Below are 21,216 nucleotides of genomic sequence, written 5' to 3'. Positions count from 1 at the left end.
GGGGAGCCAGTGCAGGTCTCTCAGGTGTCCGGAGATGTGGCTGTGTCGGGGGATGTCCAGGATGAGTCGTGCTGAGGCGTTCCGGATCCGTTGGAGTTTCTTCTGGAGTTTGGCGGCGGTGCCGGCGTAGAGGGCGTTCCCGTAGTCCAGCCGACTGGTGACGAGGGCCTGGGTGACCGTCTTCCTGGTCTCGGTGGGGATCCACCGGAAGATCTTTCGAAGCATGCGCAGGGTGTTGAAGCATGAAGACGAGACGGCGTTGACTTGTCTGGTCATCGAGAGGGAGGAGTCCAGGATGAAGCCTAGGTTGCGTGCATGGTCCGTTGGCTTGGGGGTGGCTCCCAGGGCGGGGGGCCACCAGGAGTCGTCCCAGGCGGAGGGTGATGATCCCAGGATGAGGACCTCCATCTTGTCTGAGTTCAGTTTCAGGCGGCTTTTCTTCATCCATTCGGCGACGTCTTTCATCCCTTCGTGTAGGCTGGCTCTGGCGGCGTCCGGGTCGCTGGTGAGGGAGAGGATCAGCTGGGTGTCGTCGGCGTAGGTGATGATCTTGAGGTTGTGTTGACGTGCGATGGTTGCGAGGGGGCTCATGTAGACGTTGAAGAGGGTGGGGCTGAGCGATGACCCTTGTGGAACACCGCAGATGACTTCGGTGGCCGCTGACCGGAACGGGGGGAGGCGGACTCTGGGTTCTTCCGGCGAGGAATGAGGTGATCCACTCCAGGGCCTTCTCCTCGATGCCGGTGTTGTTCAGGCGCTGTACCAGGGTGCGGTGGCAGACAGTGTCGAACGCTGCGGAGAGGTCCAGGAGGATGAGGGCCGCAGTTTCCCCGTTGTCCATTAGGGATCTGATGTCGTCTGTGGCTGCGATGAGGGCGGTCTCCGTGCTGTGGTTGGCTCGGAAGCCGGATTGCGAGTGGTCGAGGGATCCGTTGGTCTCGAGGAAGGCGGCTAGCTGTCTGTTGACGGTCTTTTCGATGACTTTGGCAGGAAACGGGAGGAGCGAGATGGGGCGGTAGTTCTTGAGGTCGGAGGGGTCTGCAGTTGGTTTCTTCAGCAGGGCACTGATCTCGGCGTGTTTCCAGCACTCCGGGAAGGTGGCGGTGTTGAAGGAGGCGTTGATGATGTCGCGGAGGTGGGGTGCGATGATGTGGTCGGCCGTGTTGAAGATGTGGTGTGGGCAGGGGTCCGTAGGGGATCCGGAGTGGATGGTGTTCATTGTGCGTGTTGTGTCTTCGGTGCTGACTGGGGTCCAGGTGCGGAGGGTAGCGGTGGGGGGCATCGGTTCGGTGGTGGGGTTCGTGGTTGGTGGGCCGAAGCTGTTGTGAATGTTGGCGATCTTGTCGTGGAAGAAGGCTGCGAGGGAGTCGCAGAGGTCTTGCGAGGGAGTGATGTCATTGTTTCCGGCGTCGGGGTTGGAGAGCTCTTTGACGATGCTGAAGAGTTCCTTGCTGTTGTGGGTGTTGTTGTCCAGTCGTTCCTTGAAGGCTGTCTTCTTTGTGGCGCGGATCAGTTGGTGGTGTTTGCGGGTGGCGTGTTTGAGGGCCATCATGCTGTCTGTGGTCTGGTTGGTGCGCCAGGTGTTCTCCAGGGAGCGGCAGTTCTTCTTGGAGGTGATGAGCTCGTCGGTGAACCAGGAGGCTTTCTTGCTGCCGCGTCTGCTGGGGGGGTTCTTCTTCAGTGGTGCGAGGGCGTCTGCGCAGTTGGTGATCCACTGTGTGAGGTTGTTGGCGGCTTCGTTGGGGTCCGTTGAGCTGGTGGGGGGGTTCTGGCTGAGGAAGGTGGTGAGCTGGTCACCGGTGATCTTGTTCCAGCTCCTGCGGGGGGCTTGTTGAGGGTGGTGGTGGGTCGTCGTTTTAATGAAGCTGAAGTGGACGCAGCTGTGGTCAGTCCACTGGAGATTGGTGGAGTGGCTGAAGGTGACGTATTTGCTGGATGAGAAGACTGGGTCAAGCGTGTGGCCGGCGTAGTGGGTGGGGGTGGTTACCAGTTGCTTGAGTCCGAGGTTGGCCAGGTTGTCCAGCAGAGCAGTGGTGTTGCGGTCCTTGTTGTCCTCCAGGTGGAAGTTGAGGTCCCCCAGGAGGATGTATTCGGTGGAATTGATGGCGTGCGGGCTGACGAAGTCTGTGATGTCTTCGCTGAACTGTGTGCGTGGTCCCGGTGGTCTGTAGACGAGGGTGCCTCTGAGCGTGGTCTTGGGGTCGGTGTGTATCTGGAAGTGGAGGTGTTCGGCGGAGGTGAAGGTGTCATCGGAGTTGGTCGTGATGCGGATGGTGTTCTTGTGGATGATGGCGATGCCTCCTCCTGTCTGGTTGACGCGGTCCTTCCTGGTGATTTTGTAGCCTTCCGGGACGGCGATGTCGACGTCGGGCGCTGAGGAGGCGTTCATCCAGGTTTCCGTCAGGAAGGCGATGTCTGGTGCTGTCGAGTCGAGGAGGTTCCAGAGTTCGACGGCATGCCTGTGAACGGAGCGGGTGTTGAGCAGGATGCACATCAGGTGTTTGTTGCTGGGGCTCGGTTTAGCAGGTGCGGTGTTGGGTCGGAGGCCGGTGAAGCGGCAGGTCAGGCAGGTGAAGGGTCCATGGGTGCGTCTCGGGGTGGCTCGGTAGCAGGCGGTGTTTCGGCCGGCGTTGAGTGCGTGGAGGGTTTTGGCGTTGTAGATGTGCAGGGTGTGCTGGCGAGGGCGAGGACCAGGGGGTCTGGCGCTGGGCGCGGTCCAGGCGCGGACGGGTGCAGACGGGCTTACCTTTGGCGCACCCTCGGCGCTCAATCGGCGCTCCCGCTGTGCGCGTCCGCTGCGCGGTCGCTCTGGGGGCGTCATAAGTAAGGAGCCGGGAGGGAGGAGCAGCTGGGTGGCGGGAGCGGGGCGGCGAATGGAATCACAGGGGGGCGGGGCCGCAGGGAGGCAGCGGCGGGAAATTCCAAGAAGCAGCGGGCAGCGGGAAATTCCCAGGAGCAGCGGGCAGCGAGCGAAGGAATCTGCAGGCAGGAGGCGGCAAAGTCAGGCAGGAGCGGCAGCAGTGAGTGGGGCGACCAAGCCCTGTGGAGGGCTGAGCGGTCACACTCTGTGGTCCGCTACGGTCCCCTTAAGTAAGGAGCCGGGAGGGAGGAGCAGCTGGGTGGCGGGAGCAGGGCGGCGAATGGAATCACAGGGGGGCGGGGCCGCAGGGAGGCAGCGGCGGGAAATTCCAAGAAGCAGCGGGCAGCGGGAAATTCCCAGGAGCAGCGGGAAATTCCCAGGAGCAGCGGGCAGCGTGCGAAGGAATCTGCAGGCAGGAGGCGGCAAAGGCCTCCATGTGCCCCACTGGGTCTTGCCCCTCAAGTCCTTCCGGCAGCCCAAGCACCCGTATATTACAGCGCCTTGAGCGTCCTTCCAGATCGACCATTCGTTCCTCCATTGTGGATAGGCTGGTCAGGACATCGCGGATTGTCTTTTGTTGGTCTTTTACAGCAGGTTGCAAGTCCGTCATGATCTTTCCCCCTTCTTTAACCCTGTCGGCTAGCTTTCGGTGGTCATCCCTGATAAGGCTGATGTCGGTCATCAGGAGAGTTCGATGGCTGCCAATACTCGGTCCAATTTGGATAGGTCGGGCGAGGTCGCTGTCAACTTGGTCCCCGTCTTGGGATGTGGCATATAGGATGAAACAATAGGTTTCGAACACTAGGGAGGTAGAGAGCTTTTACAAGCAATGTTTAGAACATTTGTAATTAACCAAGAACACAAGTCCACCTTTGATTTATAAGGATCCATGGGATACCATCGGTGCCAGACCTTTTTAGCCAGGACGTTTGTTTATGTCATGACACACTGCTTCATAAGTGGAAAAAAAACAAGTTGGATGGATAGAAATCAAACTTTGGAAACACTGATTAGGAAGACTATACATACCAGAAAAATTAGAGAATGAAAAATATTAGTAAAATTGGAACTGTTAAGGACCTTTCAAAAATAAGACCCATCTTTTTTTTTTAAACTGGCCTGATGTAACTGGCCTGGTGTTCTCTTTTATTAAAGTCAACTTTGTAATTATCTCTGTAGTCATTAACGTCACACTTCTCTCTATGCATATGTTTCAAACATCCATGTAATAAACGATTGGCAAATTAACATGTCGAGTCAAATTACTCAAGTTGTTTTGGTTGCTTAAAAAACATGATTGAAGTAAGTAAATTATTGACTGTGTTACAGATACAAGAGAAAGGGCTATAAATGTAATCCGGGTTTGAGTTGCTTGTTTAATTCCACAAATTCTGTATGACTTGTAGTCAACAAACTGTTGAAAAATCTTAAGGGATCAACCGTACTTCACTTTAGTCTAAATCCCCAAACTTGTCTACTCGTCTCCCAAAGGTTTGAAACATAAAACAAAAAGTTACAGATAAATGGGTTTTGATCGCTCAAGCCTGACTCCAAAATAGTGACCTACTATAGTGACCCACTATACTTGCTTTCCATTGATGAAATACAAAAACATAATCTGATGGTGGACCAGCCCCTTCCTGTGAATGTAGGCATGAATAAAGAGTCATATAAAACTGCCTCATGAAGATGAATTAGATTCTTATCACCCAACCGATTGTAAATCACTGCTCCCTGATAAATTTGCTGCAAATATGGAACATGTTCATTTTCACTTGATAAAAATGTTGCTGAGTTAAAATGGGGCCGAACGTAATGTTGAAATCCCATCCAGTGACTATCATCAACATTATTAAAAAGAGTGAATATTGGCAACATTGCTACTGGGAAAGTTATTGTTGTAAAAGTTACCAACCAACAGGTGAAGGCCACTGTAGGAATGATCATCTTTTGTGCAGTGTACCCCCTGATTTTCACCTTGACTGTTTTGCTGGCTGTAGAACTCTTTGCACTTTACCCTTGCTAACCACATGTAAAGAGCCTTTGCTCCCTCAGATTAAAAATCCTAATACTGTATATCAAAAATGGGACTAGTTGGAAAATAATAAAACAACTTCATTTAATAGTTTTAAAAAAAATCCAATTCAATGGTAAGGTCTGATTTTTAATAAAGCACCTTTAAGAAAGTTACTTTTCTCCTGCCTGAAAATCATGAAGGCTGATTTGCATTTGCTCTCAAACTTTTTCTAGCCACCAATTAGCATTTAAATTGGCATGAAAAAGGTGTGAACTGTCTCCTAGGAGCAAACAATGGGCTGACCTGAATGGGCAAAGGTAATTCTTCTGGAACCCCCAGAAAATGCAGGATATGGGCTATGAGCATCCTTTTTGCCATTAAGTCCTGCTTTAGTGGCAAAGCCTGCTTGGCCATTCTGCTGGGTGTGCATGCAACACCTTGGGTGCACTTAAAAGGAAGAGAACAAGATGCCTGGAAAATTCTTGTGTACCATCTGTCTGGTTGCTGAAGGACCTGCTTTGTCCCACCAGACGTCTGTTTTACATACAACACTGGGGGTACACTTGAAAGGAAGGGAAATAGGACTGCAAAACATTCCTTGTATATCAACTGTCTAATTGCTGGAAACCCCTACTTTGGTTCTACCAGACTTTTGTTTCTGGGTTTATGAGGGGTACTGTGACTGTTTCAAACTAGATTTAAATGTTAGATGTGAAAGGACACTCGGACTACCACAGTACACTCCCCACATACACCACCAGCCCTCAGAGCCTAAGTTGAGTGTGGCCGAAGAGACTTTTCCTGCAACTGCATAGCTGACCAATGGCAACTAGACCTGTATTGGAGCCTGCTGTTGGCATCTGCTTGACACCCTGAGAGTCTCTAAATGCCTCCCTTGAGGTCCTGGGGGGCATTAGAAGTGTATTTCGGTGATAAATTGGGACTTAAAGGACTAAGGGCCTGATTTAGATCTTGGCGGACAGGTATTCTGCCCGCCGAAATATAAATCCCCATATATTCTATGGTATTTATATTTCTGCGGACGGGATATCCTTTACCGTTGTGACAGAGTAACCATTCCGTCAAGATCTAAATCAGGCCCTAAGTCAGAAGGTAACATTTTTTACCAGGATGAACCTGGTAGGTGTATCCGACCCGTGCTCCATCGCAGCCAGGCTCAAATCGTGTCTCGGTCCCGGTCTCCTGGGTCAGTTGGCGATCATTGGCACTTTATGATTCTTGACACTATTCCTGCTTAAAACTAAAAAAAAAAATCACCAGGGCTCCATATTGGATTTTGTCATTTTGTTTAGAAAAAATGTACTCACATTTTCTAACTCTGTTTTGATTTGTTATTGGTTTGCATTTTGACTTTATTACTGTTTTGTTACTACATAAACATACACATTGCCTCTAAGCTAAGCCTGTCTGCTCTGTGTTCTATGTGCCCTTCATCCACATCAGCTAACCCCAGAATAAGAATGAATGTTGTTCTTCATTGATTTTTGCTCTTCTCCACAGAGAAATAATTATGATGGCAAACTACCTACCAACATGCTTTTTAGCTTGCCGTGTTCCCACATCCATACCTTGTAGCTATGATTCTAACACCACAGTTTTATTTACCGTGATTTCCAGTTTCTCTTTTAAGACCTGCCATATCAGGGTCTTTTTGTAAGCAAGCATTCCGTTTGTGGCCAGAGCTCTGCAAGCGTAGGTTGAAAAAGTCCTCCTTCCACCTATCATCCTTCGGCTTCATTCTTGGTTTAAACATTGGGCTAGTGCTGCCCGAAAAGTAGGTTTCGGAGGAAGTCAACCCTTTGATCACTATTTGAAAGATGCAGCCAGGTATCACAGTCCCAGAAAGCAACACTGCAATTTGGACCTTTGGTCTGGGGAAGTCGCCATTGCAGTTCACAGGCAATTTCTCGTAGCCTGCAATTCTCAATGCACTCGGTATGGCCTATAATGGTTGACAGTCACCACTAGAATGGAAGCAACACTTTCCTTTGATGCCACTCCTCCACAAATAACACTGCTTGTGTTCCCCATTCCCAGGTGCAATACCACCAGTTGCTCCTCTTATCACCCCTAAAGACCTCTATGTCACTCGATAATATGGTAGTCGCTCCTTCATAGCCCCAAAGAGGGTGCAAGACGGAGCATCCATAACAATCTTCACACACTGTAGGCTGCAGCATCCAAACATGCTTAGTCTTCTCTTTGAAGTACCGTCTCAGTTTCTTCAGTATTGCCAGCATACCACACCAAAACGGTTGGAAGTTCATGGCCATCTAGGAGCCCACAAAGTCCCATCTCCTGATAGCATTTGTAAGTGGGAAGGTGCGTGTTTAAATCCCCTTAGGAAATCAATCCGTCATTGGGCTCTCACTGCCTTAATTCAATTTAATTTTCCAAAAACTGGAATGTTTCTAGTTTACATTGGGTACAGTTAAAATTCAGCAATAGTAAGGTATTTATTTTATAATACTAGAACTTTCGTTAACCGACAGTAACCTCATTTTCTCATCTAGTATTAGCTGACTATCCTTTCAATTTCTTACAGACAAATAATGTCAAAATACCTTTTTGCTTCATTGTCCGCTATAGTTCAATAAATAAAGGATGTGCAGCACAAGCTGTAATTGCTATGTTTTAATAGGTTTGGTTGAAAAACATAACTATTTTAAGTTAGAGATCCAGAGACCACGCATCTAGTTTCAATGCATTTCCAACTATATACTGTCCCTTCATTGTTCCTTTATCTTTACATAACTCAAGTCCCAGTAAATGTTTCCAGAAGTGTGGGGAATACACAAGTAAAACATTGCTGCACTTAGTTTACTATACTTCTTAAATATAAATCATACAAATGGACATTTGATTTCTACTGTAAATAAATCAATTTATTATTGCAGAAAATGTACTGCGTTTTCAAAAGATTATATTCATTTTTAGCAATATTTTACCAATACACTTCAGCTGGTATGTCACACAGTAGAGTTAAAAACAATATCAAAAGTATATCTTCGGAGTACTAACCTGAAGTTGCAAAATCTTATGGAGTAAAACTAAAATCTGATTCTTTTTCAGAGGGCATGCGTTTCCTCACCAGAAACATCTATATAAAATTTGCATGCCAATATTAAGTATTCAATTTTGATTAAATCAAACTTGACCTCAAATAAAAAATCAGAAAATCAATGGCGTAAATTTGTATTCAGTTAATGATTTACAGAAGCTTGTTGGGGATTATATAGCGAGTTTCTGAATTGCCAAATAGATGAACTCACGCGTACATGAACACTATTTTTGCTGCACATTCTCTGCCTGTGCATACTTTATTTAATGTCTCATTGCATTTGCAGGATATGCATGTATTTAAATACTACAAAAATCTCATCAATTTCAAAGGAAAAGGAGACCCACGATCCTTATTGAAATGTGTTAATCCCAGAGAGGTGAGATTTATATTTATAATGCAATTGAAACAACAGAAAATATTCAGCATTGCATTTTACGTGTAAATAATATTTTTTGTCCACATATATCTAAAGGGGCACCTTCTTATGGTTACCTTGCCAGGGTTTAAACACTACCTTCTTAGTGTAGTTTTTCAGTACTCCATTACCTAGTGAAATAAAAGTTCTTCTCCTGGAGATGTATATTTATTGTCGTAAGCACAGAATTGTCTCACCCATGCACTGGATCTCGGATGATTTGTTACAAAAATATATACAATACACTTTTCATTTTGAAAAGCCTATTTTTTAAAACTATGGGGGCATAATGATAGCGGGTGGATCGCCACAGCCCGTATGGCGGTGGCGATCCGCCCGCCAAAACCTACCGCCTGCATGACTTTTCCCCCCGCCACATTACGATGGCAGGGGGGACCCAGGCGGACGGGAAGACCATCTGCCGGTTTTCTGCCGGTAGGCAATCCGCCCGATTGCCTACCGGGCGGAAAAGCCAAGGAATATGGATGATGGCGGGGAATTGCCTTTCCATGGCGGAGACTCTGCCATGGAAAGGCAGGCGGTTTTGGCTTTGGGGGCCCGTTGCAGTACCCCAGGGTGTTTGGGGGGTGCAAGTACCCCCCTGCATTGTCATGGGCATGGTGGCAGGCACCTCGCGGTGGCTGTCACCTTGTGCATGACAATGCACAACGTGCATTCCCAGCATTGTGGCGGGCGGTGCTGTGAGCACCACCCGCCACAATGCTGGGAATGGAGGATGCCTCCGCCACGGTGGCAGTGGCATCCTAATTGCAGGTGCGGGACCGCCGCCCGCCATCCTAATGGGCCTTTATGTATTTTTGACAGCCTATAATAGGCCATATTGGGCAATTTTTACTTTGTTTCTTTAAAAAGATTTTTTTTAAAAGCCATAAAAAGTAACTATTTCTAGAATAGTGAGCAGGCAATTCTTTTCACTAACATTTTTTTTATCATAACAAATTTTATTGGGTTTTAACAATATATCCGGCGCGAATCGGCTCACATACATATGTAGGAGATTGTAATGTAAAATCCCATGAACAACTAGAACACAGGAACTTACACAGTCAACCCCCGGCCACCCTCCCCCCACCATATGTCCCCAGTAATGCCCTTCTTCAGATGCAGCATTAGACCCTGTCTCAGTCATGCGTACTGCGTGATCATATCGTTGTATTACTGCATCCAGTTGAAATTCCATAAAATGGACTGGGGCCAATACTATACCCCTGTAATCTGCCAATCGCTGCCATATCTTCTGATGCTTTTGTGGGCATCTCCTAGCTTGGAACACCGCCACCTCCAGCCCCATACAGTGGTCTATCCCTCTCTTCCATGCCCCCACTGATGGTGATGTGTTTGCTTTCCACAGTCTAGCTATGTCTCTTTTCGCCAGTGTAAGACCAAGCAATACCAAATGTCATTTATAGCGGTTCCCACCTATTCCCTCTGTGCTATGAAGAAGCAGCAGTTTAGGGTCCAGTGAATGTCCCAGGTGAGAATCTCCCCAAGACAGGCAGGACGTCGTCCCTCGCCAGAAGCGTGTTTAATGCCATACAGCTCCACACCGTATGAAGGACGGTACCCTTCTCCGCCTCACACCGAAGACATATGGGAGAATCAATCACTCCCATGCGCCATAGATGCCTCTTAGTATAATAAGTTCTGTGCAGATAATTCGGTTGGATCAGATGCAGCCGGGAAGATATTGCTCCCCCCTGGGGGGCCTCTAGAGCTTCTGTCCAGTCATCTTCATCTATATTCACAATTTCCCTCCCCCCCATGCCGCCCTATGGGCAGGCACCATAGTGGAGCTGTTCGTAATGAGAGACTGATACATTTGAGTGATCTTGTGGCTATTGAGATCTCCCATTAAGAATTTTCCTTCGAGCTGCCTAAATTCTGGCAGTTCTTGGAGGTCTCGCAGGTAAGGTGATATAGCACGTCACAACAGGCTATGGTGTAGCTGCCAATCTCTTTGCATCTCCTGACACGATTTTAGCCCTGTGCGCGCATTATATCTCCGAGCGTAGAAATGCCTATGGTGTCCCACTTTTTGAAACCCTGCCAATTGGGCTACCTTTCAAAGAAACAAGCCCTGGCACAATGGTGTCCCTTGTGTCAATCTCCCTCACCACCCCAGCCTTTGGAGGGACCATCTCCATATGTGTATTACTACCCTAGTTGCCAGGGAAAGAGATCCCATCTCCCTCCCACTCCCTCCCCATCTCTCTGTGGTGTATGCTGGATCGTTTTGAGCGTTATACCACCAGTCATTAATAATCAGTAAGTGAGAGGCAACATGGTAGGATTGCTCGTAGGATTGCACGTCGGCAACGGCAATGCCTCCACAGTATGTGGACTGAAAATAAGTCTGGAAGCTTTACGGGACGCTCCACTCCCCCACAAAACTTGACTCAGACCTGTATTGACCTGTCGGAACCATGATGGAGAGATAGCGTAGGGGTAGATCTGGAGCTGGTACACCATACGGGGCAGGAAAAACATTATGAAGATGGTCGACCTGCCTAGCAGGGACAGTGGTAGCGGGGACCAGGCCTTCACTTCTTCCTTAATATGCGATAGCAGTGGGGCTATATTATGGGTCTACGAAATGGTTGGGTGTGGAGAAACAAACACCCCTAAATACCTGAACCCATGAACAGCTCACTCCATGTCTCTAGTAGCCCCACCTACCGGAAATATCACTGATTTACCAGTGTTCATGCATAGCCCGGAGGTCTCGCCAAAAATCTTCATAATCTGCAAGATGTGAGGTCCAGAGGTTGCAGGATACATAAAGAAGAATAAAACATTGTCATCGTACAGGGCTATCCCATCTGACAGCCCTGCAGACCCATTAAATCCTCGCACATGAGCATCAATCTTAATCCATGCGGCCAATGGCTCCATGGCCAAGGCAAACTGCAGGGGGGACAATAGGCACGCCTATCTGGGACCCCGGCGGATCTGAAAGGGATCAGAGACTACTCCAGCCACCCAGGCTGTGGCAGTTAGATCCGTGTATAGCAGGGAGAGATATGAAAGGAACCTTGGCCCTAGATGAATGCGCTGAAGAAGAGCAAAGAGGTACTCCCAACTGACGGAATCAAAGGCTTTATCAAAGTCTGCTAATAGCACAGCAGCTGGCCGCCCCAGTCGGTCGGCCATGGCCAGGGCGTTAAAAACTTGCCTGATATTGTGGTGAGTGGCACAGTGGGGCATAAAGCCAGCCTGATCAGGGAGAATCAGGTCCATCATATATTGTATTAGCCTATTGGCCAAGGTATTAGCAGGATGTTTTACCTCTATATTTTGAGGAGTGAAATTGGACAGTATGAGGAATGTACTTCTGGATAATGGCCTGGTTTAACGAATACGACTAATTCAGCGTGCATCCAATCTGATGAAAGCCGGGATTCCTCAAGCGCTGCGTGAATCACCTGCAACAAGTGTTTCCCCAGTTGCAGCATATAGGATTTAAGAAACTCACTGGGGAAGCTATTTGACCTTGGGGCCTTTCCAGCCCGCAGCTCCGCCAGAAGGCTTCACTTCAGTGATCAGCTCATCTGTTAGATACCGTGGGGCGGGGCCTCGATTAATTTGATTATTTGTTCTTTGTCCCCTGCATCTCTTCGGGTGTATACCTCCCTAAAATACCCAGCAAAACTTTGAGCCACTTCCCTAGGGCCTGACAGCTCCCCTCCCTGGGCATCCAGTATCACCGTTACCAGGGAGACTGCATGCGCAGCCTGGCAGAGCCTATGTAACATCCTACTTGATTTGTTACCCCATTCATATATGCAGCTCTTTGCTGCCTACCACGCTTGTTTGGTATCGTCTAGGAGAAGTTGATGGTATTGCTGTTGAGTTTGGCCCAGTTGGTGTCGCACTACATCTCCACCTCTCCCACGGCTACAATCTTCTAATGTATGCATTTGCACCTCAAGATTGTGGGGGATCTGCACCTGAGCTCTCCCGTGCAAAAACTAATATCTACCCCATGGAGTGTCGGTTTCAGGGCTTCCCATAATTTTTATCTTGGGGAGCGCTGTATCTGTATTGAGGGAGAAGTATTCTGTGATGGACAGATACAGGAGCGCTTTATATGATGGGTTCCGAAGGTGCCAGGGTGATGATTGCCAATGAAGGGGGGGGGGGGGGTGCTCCGGACCCACATGAATCTTAAGGGTCACTTGGGAATGATCGGATAACCCTCTGGGCGGTATGTCAATCTCAGATGCTCTATGCGTGAATCTGGCAGGTACCAATAGATAATCTAGCCTAGAAAAGAAGCTGTGAACCACCCAATAGTATGTATAACCAGCTTCGGCTGGAAGATATGCCCGCCAGGCATCTGTCCAACCCAGCCTGGACACCAGAGACCCCAACCTGGACTCCGGGGTCCCAACGTCACCTCCTTTAGTGTGCCACATGTCAACCTCTGGATGCATCACAACATTCCAGTCTCCACCCATCACTGAAAGACCGCCTGGCTATACTCCAGTGGGGGGGGTCGTACGCCAAGTGTGAGAGACGCTCCATAAAGTGTGCCGGTCACTAGCCCATATCTACCATAGTCATCCACCCACACCCTGGCGGATTTAAAAGGAACTCTAAGATGAATGAGGATAACAGTACCCCGGGATCCCCTTCATGAGTGGAATGTCTCTGTGTACCCATATATAGCCAAGCAAAGGACTTTGGATCCTAAGAGATGCATCTCCTGTAAAAGGAGTACGTCCGCCCTTAATCTTTTGGCTTGCTGTATCACCGCACCTCATTTAATCTTGTCTAGAACTACCCAGACATTCAATGTAAGGACACAGAAATGCTCTGTAGGGTCTATTGGGGTCTGTATCCTGCATCAGCTGCTAATGTTGGCATATATTGGGCTACTGCATATGGAACTATGAGAGAGTGAGCGCCGGGCCCGTGCATTACCACAACGAGGCGAGCATTCAAACAATCCCTATTCCCCCTCCTCCCTCCCCTATACTTCAATGAACAAGAATAATCTGTTGCGGAAGAGACCCTCTCCTGACCCCAAAGGAGGCCCAGGAGAGGACCTTGCCAATGAATCCCTGTGTCCCCTACCCAACTGAGTGTCCTCGCTGCGCCTATTTTAGCATCCAACCTGTCTCGAGACTATGTAATGGCCGCCAACAGCACTGCATTATCTGGACTGGATCACCCATACCCCCCTCCCCCACCCCCGAGTCAAGAGCCGAGTCACCGACGCTGGCGAATCTGTCTATGGTGCTTTGCTTGGCCGTCTTGCTAGGTAGGTAGTCTACAGTCATGCTGAAGCCTCACTCCTGCCAACTCCTCCTAGATAACCACAGAGCTTTTAGATCTTCAGGTCCCTACTATCTTCGGTCCAGGTTTGCTCACTATGTGATGCACCGCCCTCTCAGATCCTCATCTGCAAACTTTATGAAGCCCCCCGGTTTTAGGTGTATCACAAAGGGTGGGAAATCAATTGCGGTTCTAGGAGCCAAAGCATGGAACCTGCTCCCTAGTCATTTCCGTTTCATCTAAACAGAGACTATCTTCAGGAAAGCCCTGAAAACCTGGATCATTAATGCCCCTGATGCTCTCCGTGGATCACTCATCTGATTTCCTAGTCATGGCTGTGTGTGTATACTAGGTCTCCGCATAGTGCCATGATACTCCTTGGAGTGAAAGCTGCGCTTTGCAAATATTGTATAACATAACCGTCCCATCAGGCTCCCTAAACGTGGCTCCGAGGGGCAACACAAGCAGTCTGATATGGATGGTAGCATACTGTTATCGTCTGCAGGCAGGATCAGATGGGTCCCCAACGGAGGAACCTGCTGGACGGAGCCCCACCAGCCTCAGCCCGTCCCCAGCCACAGGCTGCAACAAGATTAAGCCTGACCACCTGTGCGGCCAGGGGACCGGCCACAATCCAGCCCCCTAACGGTATCCTACGCTGGGCAATGTGTGAACCCACACTGTTTCTAGGTCACCAGTCTATTATCTTATGGGCAGGAACCCTCGCCAGCTCACACACCACTGATATCGGGGGAGGGGGGTCCCTGGCAAAAGTGTTTCTCCTAGGCCCCATGCATGCCTTGTGATCTCCTCAAATCACGCTGTGCATTGCATAAAATGTGGTGGGGTCCCGTGCACTCAATGCACTGCTTTCATATCCGGTGCCGCCACAACTGCCACACATGGTATCCAGCAGGGGGACCCACAGCCTCTGAGGCCCCTCCATTCTTCCTGCGATCCCCAAACCCCTCCCCCTGGCTCAGCCTGTCTAGTGCCAAGTACTGTTCTGGGGGCTCTCCAACTGCCCAAGGAGGCCCAGCGCCACGCTCAGCAGCAGGACTTCTGATGGATCCCAGCAAGCACAGGACCAGCCCCGACCTGAACAAGCTTCAGTCATTTGGGTATTGTGCCATCTGGCCACAGCAGTGGGACGGATCCACCAGCTTCTCCAGGTACGGCCAGCCGTTGCCACCACGCAGTTCCCAGCAGGAGGCCAATGCCAAACAACTGCAGTAGGCCTCATCAGCCCCCGTGCTGCGCCCCCCTCCTACCACCTGGGCGTTCTGTCTTCAGGGAGCAGTATGGTCTCCTATGTTGTTTGTTCTCTTCGGGCGCGCAACCCAGACCATTCCATTGCACTCTCAGACGGCCCTCCCCAGCTCACTCAGGCTGACGCAGCAGCCCACCGCCCCAGCACGGCCCAGTATCCAGCGGCCGCCACACCAGGTGTCTTCGGTCACGGCCCTCAGTCCTCTGCCGCCATGCACCGCCGGTCCATTCTTCGCTCCGCCGGAGGTCGCCCGCAGCCCAGTCACCTCAGGCGCTCACTGCTGTTGTGACTGTCCCTAGAACTGGTTAGGTAGGACATTTCAACTTGATGTGGGCAGGATGTTGACGGATATTTAAGATGTCTGCATTGAGCTCGCCTACAGTGCATCCACCATGTTGGCCCGCTAGGCCACATCCCGGTCTTCACAAACATTTTTAAAGCAAGGATTAGAGCAGGGTTCTCCAAAGTCAATCCAGGAGGGCTGGATCCTTGCCAGATTTTTACGATAACTACATTTATCTAAATGTGGATATACTAAAAATCTGGCATGGATCTGGCCCTCCAGGACTGACATTGGAAAACCCTGGATTAGAGGAAAAAAGGTCAATATAGGCTGAGGTGTAAAAGGCTGGAAAACATTGCCACTCCTCCTTTAAGGAAGAGCATACCACCACTATCCCGTCATTCCCTGTCTGTGGCAGTGGAGACTCTTTTTTCTTTCTTCTGGTAATAAGTTCCTGGAGCACTGAGCAAAGCCTTTTTGACTTGTTCTTTTTGGAAACCTTTCCAATCCTTCCAAAACAATTTTACTAAACATCTTTGGGGATAGTGTATGTGTTTTGATTTTGGTCATAAAACAATATTATTTTTCTTTCTCCAGTTGTCCTCCCTTTTTGTAAAGTGTCTTTCTTTCTGCTGACTGAGGTCGCAAGATGAACAAGCATTGGAATAGCCAATAGGTCTCGGCTTTGGGACCTTATAAGTATTTAGTTATGCAGTACAATATCCTTGGTCTACAACATCAACTGTTGCATGGCTAAACATTTATAAGGTCCCAAAGGGAGAGACCTATTGGTTATGCCAATGCTTGTTTGCAGAAGCACACGCGCTCTGCATAGCAGACAGGTGGTCCTATTTTATGAGAAGCCAATTTGACCAGAGCCATTCCTAAGTTGCATGCTGGGACTTTTAACCGAGTGTTAAAGGTGAAATTCCAACCCCCAGAAAACAATATATTCTTGGATAAAATGCGCGTATGTCCCAAAGTGTCACACTTGACACGTCACACGGCTGCACAAGACTGGGACGACTCCCTGTAAACACAAGAAATGTAAACAAGCATTGAAAATGCAATAGGTCTCGCCTTTGATTAAGTTAAAGCCATTTGATTTGCTAATGGTATTGTATAGCAAAGCAAATGGCTTTAACTTAATGAAAGGCGAGACCTATTGCATTTTAATGCTTGTTTCTTAACAGCTGAAGGACTAGTGTCTAAGTAACATGGACACGTCTCTCTTTAGCATCTAAAATCAAAGCGTCCCTCTGTTGAGACTTATTCTGATTTGGAGGAGCGTTTCAGGGGTTCTTGTAAGTACAGAATACGGGAATCACAAGAGAGAACATTTCGCTTTTTCTGCCCACTGACTGGCGCGTGACAAACTTAACAGTAAGTGTTTTTGTATAGTGCTCACTGCCACCTATTTTGTCTTTTCAAACCATAATATGAAAGCATTACTGTAGTCTCGTTTAGAGGAGCTACGCGGAAGGACGAGAGGCTAAACTGACACTGCCAGGACTCGAACTGTGGGTCGCAGCAGATGCCAGGCGCCCGTGCAACTCGCTGAGCCATCTTCCCGGTGGGACTCATTTACGACGGGAACGAATATCCCACAGGGCATTTTATGGTCAGGATATTCCAGTATGATGTAAGACGGTCTGTATGAGCGAAAAGTTTAATACAACACTCCTATCAGATGCCAGTCAAAGTGGAAAACGAGGAAGGTACCCTTGTGTAGGGGTCGCGTCCGTCCTTAGGGCAGTTTGGTGCACGACCGATGTGTTCTCGGTTTAATACTGTGTTCTGATGTCCTGTACCGCCCACGCTTCCCCAACCCTTTTTTACAGGCCCATTAAGGCAGACGCCCTACCTGGCTGCCCTCTTTTTAAGCCGGATTCGCCTCCCCCGGAAGGAGGGCGGGCAGGTAGGATGCAAGAGCAGCAACTGAAGGAAGAAAGGGGGAGACGCACGAGAAAGTAGAATTCAAAGTACACAAGGAAGATAGCTGGAAAAACATGCACTCTCGCCAAAAAGTAAAAGAGTACCTGAAAAGCGAGGGCTGAAAGGACACAAGTAATGGTTTCATGCTCCGGGCAGAAACAAACACCAGAATAAGAAGGGAAGCACAAGCACATAGAAGCTGGGGAATGAGAAGCAAATAAATGACAGTGACAGCAAAACCAACCAAACGGCAAGCAATGTAAGAACTGAACGGTTCATAAATAATCGTATTTACGAGATGAAACTGGTAAACTCGAGGTCAAAGCTTTTGACATTGCTCTTTTGCGAATGTTTTTTTTTTTTAAATTAATTGTAAAGAAGCGCCATACTTGGCAAATGAAAAGGAAAGCAAAAAAGTGGTATTCAATATTGTGTCTTTACTGTAATGACATGTTGCCTTCCCAGCAACTCGGTCATAAGACAACACAAGTAAATATGCATTATTTATCAAAATGTAGTGTATGGTTGAGAATGTCAACAACTAGGAGGTACATCCGTAGAAAAAAGCCTCCTACGAGAGGGTGGGTGGTGTACAGAATCGACTCTTGAGCCACAGCATTCTGGTCCCGTTAGGGCATGGCAAGTATTTATCACCCTGTGGTGGTTAGTATATGAGAGGGGGCCTTGCTTAAATGGGTGCCTACTGTGTCTGTGACAACCAACTCTTCATTTTACCATTAGCTTGTCTCCTGGCAAGTAAAGTGCTCTGCAATTATTTATTTAGCTGCTAATCCGTATGAGTTCCTTGCCAATAGTATTGATATTACCCGTACTATAGTATTACCTTATAAGTGCATACAAGTTTGAGACACAGAAGTTACTAAATAGAAGCTTCACACTGAGAATTGTTAATTTGACAAAACGTCTGAAAGTTACTGAGCATATTACCTAAATGAGAATAAGTTACATATTTTTCTAAAAGAACAACACTGCGTAGACATTACATTCATTGTGAGACGCTGGCTGACTAGATGCTCTAGCACAGGGCATCCGCCATGAGTAAGCTTTCGCTGTTTGACTTCAGTGACTCATGAAAATCAAAGCCAAAACAGGAAGTACTTGTCAATTTAGAGATTTTACGGAAGCATCTTTATCCTGTGTTTCCAAGGACAGCAGCAATTAATAAACTTCTTTGAATGGCCTGACACCAAAGTATTTGTGGCAGACACTGCGCTGCCACCTTTATACTGAAAGTAGGTGTAGAGATGGTGTTAGAACGGGTTGTTAGTTTAGTGGTGGGGAGGTGGGTTCATCAGTGGGTGCCACCTCTAGTTACTCTGTATGATAATAGGGTAGGGTACATGGTAAGGGTAGTAACGCATTTCTGCCCTGCATTCGAGTATAAATAGCGATTAAGAATAGAGGTGCATCGTTAAAATGACAAATCGGTAGTTTGGTGGGGAATAACGCTTTTCAACCATAGCACATACAACCATTGCACTGATGCAAACACTTTGGATAGGGATACTGCTGATGGGGTCAGTGTGGTGGAGGCGGATGGAGAACCCCGGCTCTAATTTATTTGAAGCATACATTCCACCAATTCTTTCTAGTAGCGTACATGTGTATAATGGTGATAAAAATGAATTTAGCATTAGAACGATTAGATAGGTAGGGTTGTAAAACTGTGAAGAAGCACCTAAGGGCCCGACGCTTAAACTCATGAGGTACAGAACAAACTGCGCTCAGGCCCCTTTTGTTGTGCATTGGGTATGTCTGGTGATGGCAGTTGGATGTGTCAGTAGCTGGGGATGGCCATTACAGTATAGAGTATCACAAGTGTGTTAAAGCGGAATTTTGGGAGAGAGCCTCACCTTTTGATCCTCAGCACGCACTGTGCTGATGCCCTCTCGTTGTCCCAGTCGCTGCTCACTGTGGGATCCCAAAAGCTGGAGTATGAGAGGAGCGCAGTCCCTGCCGATGGCAAGCCGCTCAGTGGCGAGATTGTGCCTATAGGTGGCATGGGCGCAATGGTTGCGATTGGGCTCATAGGAGCGATAGGAGGGACGCCTCCGGGCGGCACTCCGTAGCCAGCTGCTGCCCATAACTCCACTGGCAGGAAGGTGGCGTTCCCCGCACCGCCTCCCGACACAGGTGATGCCCCTGAACCGTTGCCACAAGCTGCCAACACCGCGTCCTCCCCAGGACTCTCCGCCATTCCGTCGCTACGGCCACTTCCGGGACCAGCGAGACGAGAACAGACTCTGCACACAGTAGATCGTCGAGTTTGGAGACAGAACGTCTCAGAGAGAACCAGCGAGTCTTGATCCAGAGCGTACCACTTGGGAGATTGGATAGTAAATTGCTGATAAACAACTAGACTGCTAATTTATATTCTGACTGTGCCCGCAGTGGCGCCACGCTGCTGGACTAAACAACTTTAGGCTCCTACAGTGTTTCGTGCAATTAGCGCGTGACGAAAACTCATTTTGATCGAACTGCTCTTCCTTGAGCTAGTCAGAATAATTTAATTTTTAGTCTGTAAAAACCATGTTAGTCCATAAAATGCATAAACGCCATCACTGTATGTATGTGGGTGAAACTAGCTAACAAGCTCTCGGCTTTGGCAAAGGCAGCCGCGTGTTTATAATTCCATCGCGCTTTCAGTTTAAGTGAAAGCGCGATGCAATTATAAACACGCGGCTGCCTTTGACAAAGGGGAATGATAAAAAAAAAGTGCTAGCGGCTAATTAGGAGACGCCGTCTCCCGCCGCCAGTAAGAGATCCAATCCCTCTGGGCGTGGATAAAAGGAGACAGAGTGGCAACAAGCAGCGATTGACATGCCTTGCATGCAAACATTGCACTGCCTTCGGCATAATTTGTGACGCTAAACGCCGCGCACAAATCAAAACTGAAGGCGGAGCTGGGACAAGGCTTCTGGAATCGTATCGATTCCAAGAAGCCTCGTAAGACGAGCGCAGCGCATGCGCTGTTTACGTCAGGCTGAGACCTAAAAACACAATACACAAACAAATCAGAAAGCACAGTCAAACAGCAGCAAACAGAGCAAGCATTATGCGTGTTATGGTGTGAAGTGTTGGCAGAGCCGCAAGTCCAGGGCATGCATGGCTCGCTCGGAAGCGCCCCAAAAGAACCTCGCGTCACAGAAAACCATAGAACCTTCCACATACCTCAACAGTAAAAATAATTCCCGAGGCCAGTGAGCAGGAGACAAGTTCTGAAACCAAAAAGATGGCCGATTTCAGAGAAATGGAGGACGTGCCTTCAGAGGGAAGATTGTGGGTCCACAAACACGCCGCACAGGTTCATTTTGTTAACATCGGAAGGATGACAAGTGGTTTTGCCCAGGAAGGATTCAAACCTTCCATTTTACACTCACATTTCATCCGCAGGCGCTTTGGCAACCGGCGCTATCAAGGATTCACAGTGGCTATCTGGGTTTGTTGCATCGCCATGTTTTTGAGTATCACCGCTGGAATTCTGGCTAGGTGTCCGGAGAAGGTTTACATAGGGTGACCAACCGTCCGCAAATTTCACGGACAGTCCGTAACTTCGACCGTCTGTCCGTTGTCCGTGAAGGATTCTTTAACGGACGCCATTTGTCTGTCATTTTAACCGGGCACCGGTCGCACTACCCTAAAGCCGGCACAGCTTCTACCCACCTCCCTTCTTGACTCCGATGCTGTTGAGGTCGGGTGTAACAGACTCCGATGCAGTACCAAAGCTCAGATACTCAGCAGCGTTGGAGAGGCACAGCGGGATGGCAACCCTCACACCTTCAGCCCTTGATGAGCTGTTAAGAGGTGTTTGAAGGTGACTGAGAGGGAGGGGCTGAAGCTTCAGGAGCAGGGGCATCTATTCAGATGCAAACAGCCCTGAATGTGTCATGTCTCTGCAATTTAGAGGGGCCTCACACATTCTCTTTCTGCCCAGGGCCACAAAACCTAGAACCGGCCCTGATTACACCGAGGCAGCAAGTGGTTCTCTTCACAGAGCTTAATTACTGTCACTAAATTGTAAGCAAACCTCGG

The 21,216-nt window shown here is 48.6% G+C and overlaps 1 protein-coding gene across 8 annotated transcripts in view; it reads left to right on the top strand.

Moving 5' to 3' along the window:
* Positions 1–21,216, top strand: part of C8H11orf65 (chromosome 8 C11orf65 homolog) — a 356,377-nt gene that overhangs the window by 153,020 nt on the left and 182,141 nt on the right. For 5 of the 8 annotated variants that reach the window (XM_085621519.1, XM_085621520.1, XM_085621518.1 and 2 more), the window contains exon 3: positions 8,246–8,338. The exons of the other annotated variants lie outside the window; for them this stretch is intronic. In XM_085621519.1, the coding sequence (XP_085477645.1) occupies positions 8,246–8,338 (93 nt within the window). The remainder of the gene's footprint in view (positions 1–8,245; positions 8,339–21,216) is intronic. 8 annotated transcript variants of the gene reach the window in all.

The sequence above is a fragment of the Triturus cristatus genome, chromosome 8 (assembly GCF_964204655.1).
Source record: "Triturus cristatus chromosome 8, aTriCri1.1, whole genome shotgun sequence".
In the NCBI taxonomy this organism is placed as follows: domain Eukaryota; kingdom Metazoa; phylum Chordata; class Amphibia; order Caudata; family Salamandridae; genus Triturus; species Triturus cristatus.
This window is presented reverse-complemented; position numbering and strand designations above follow the sequence as displayed.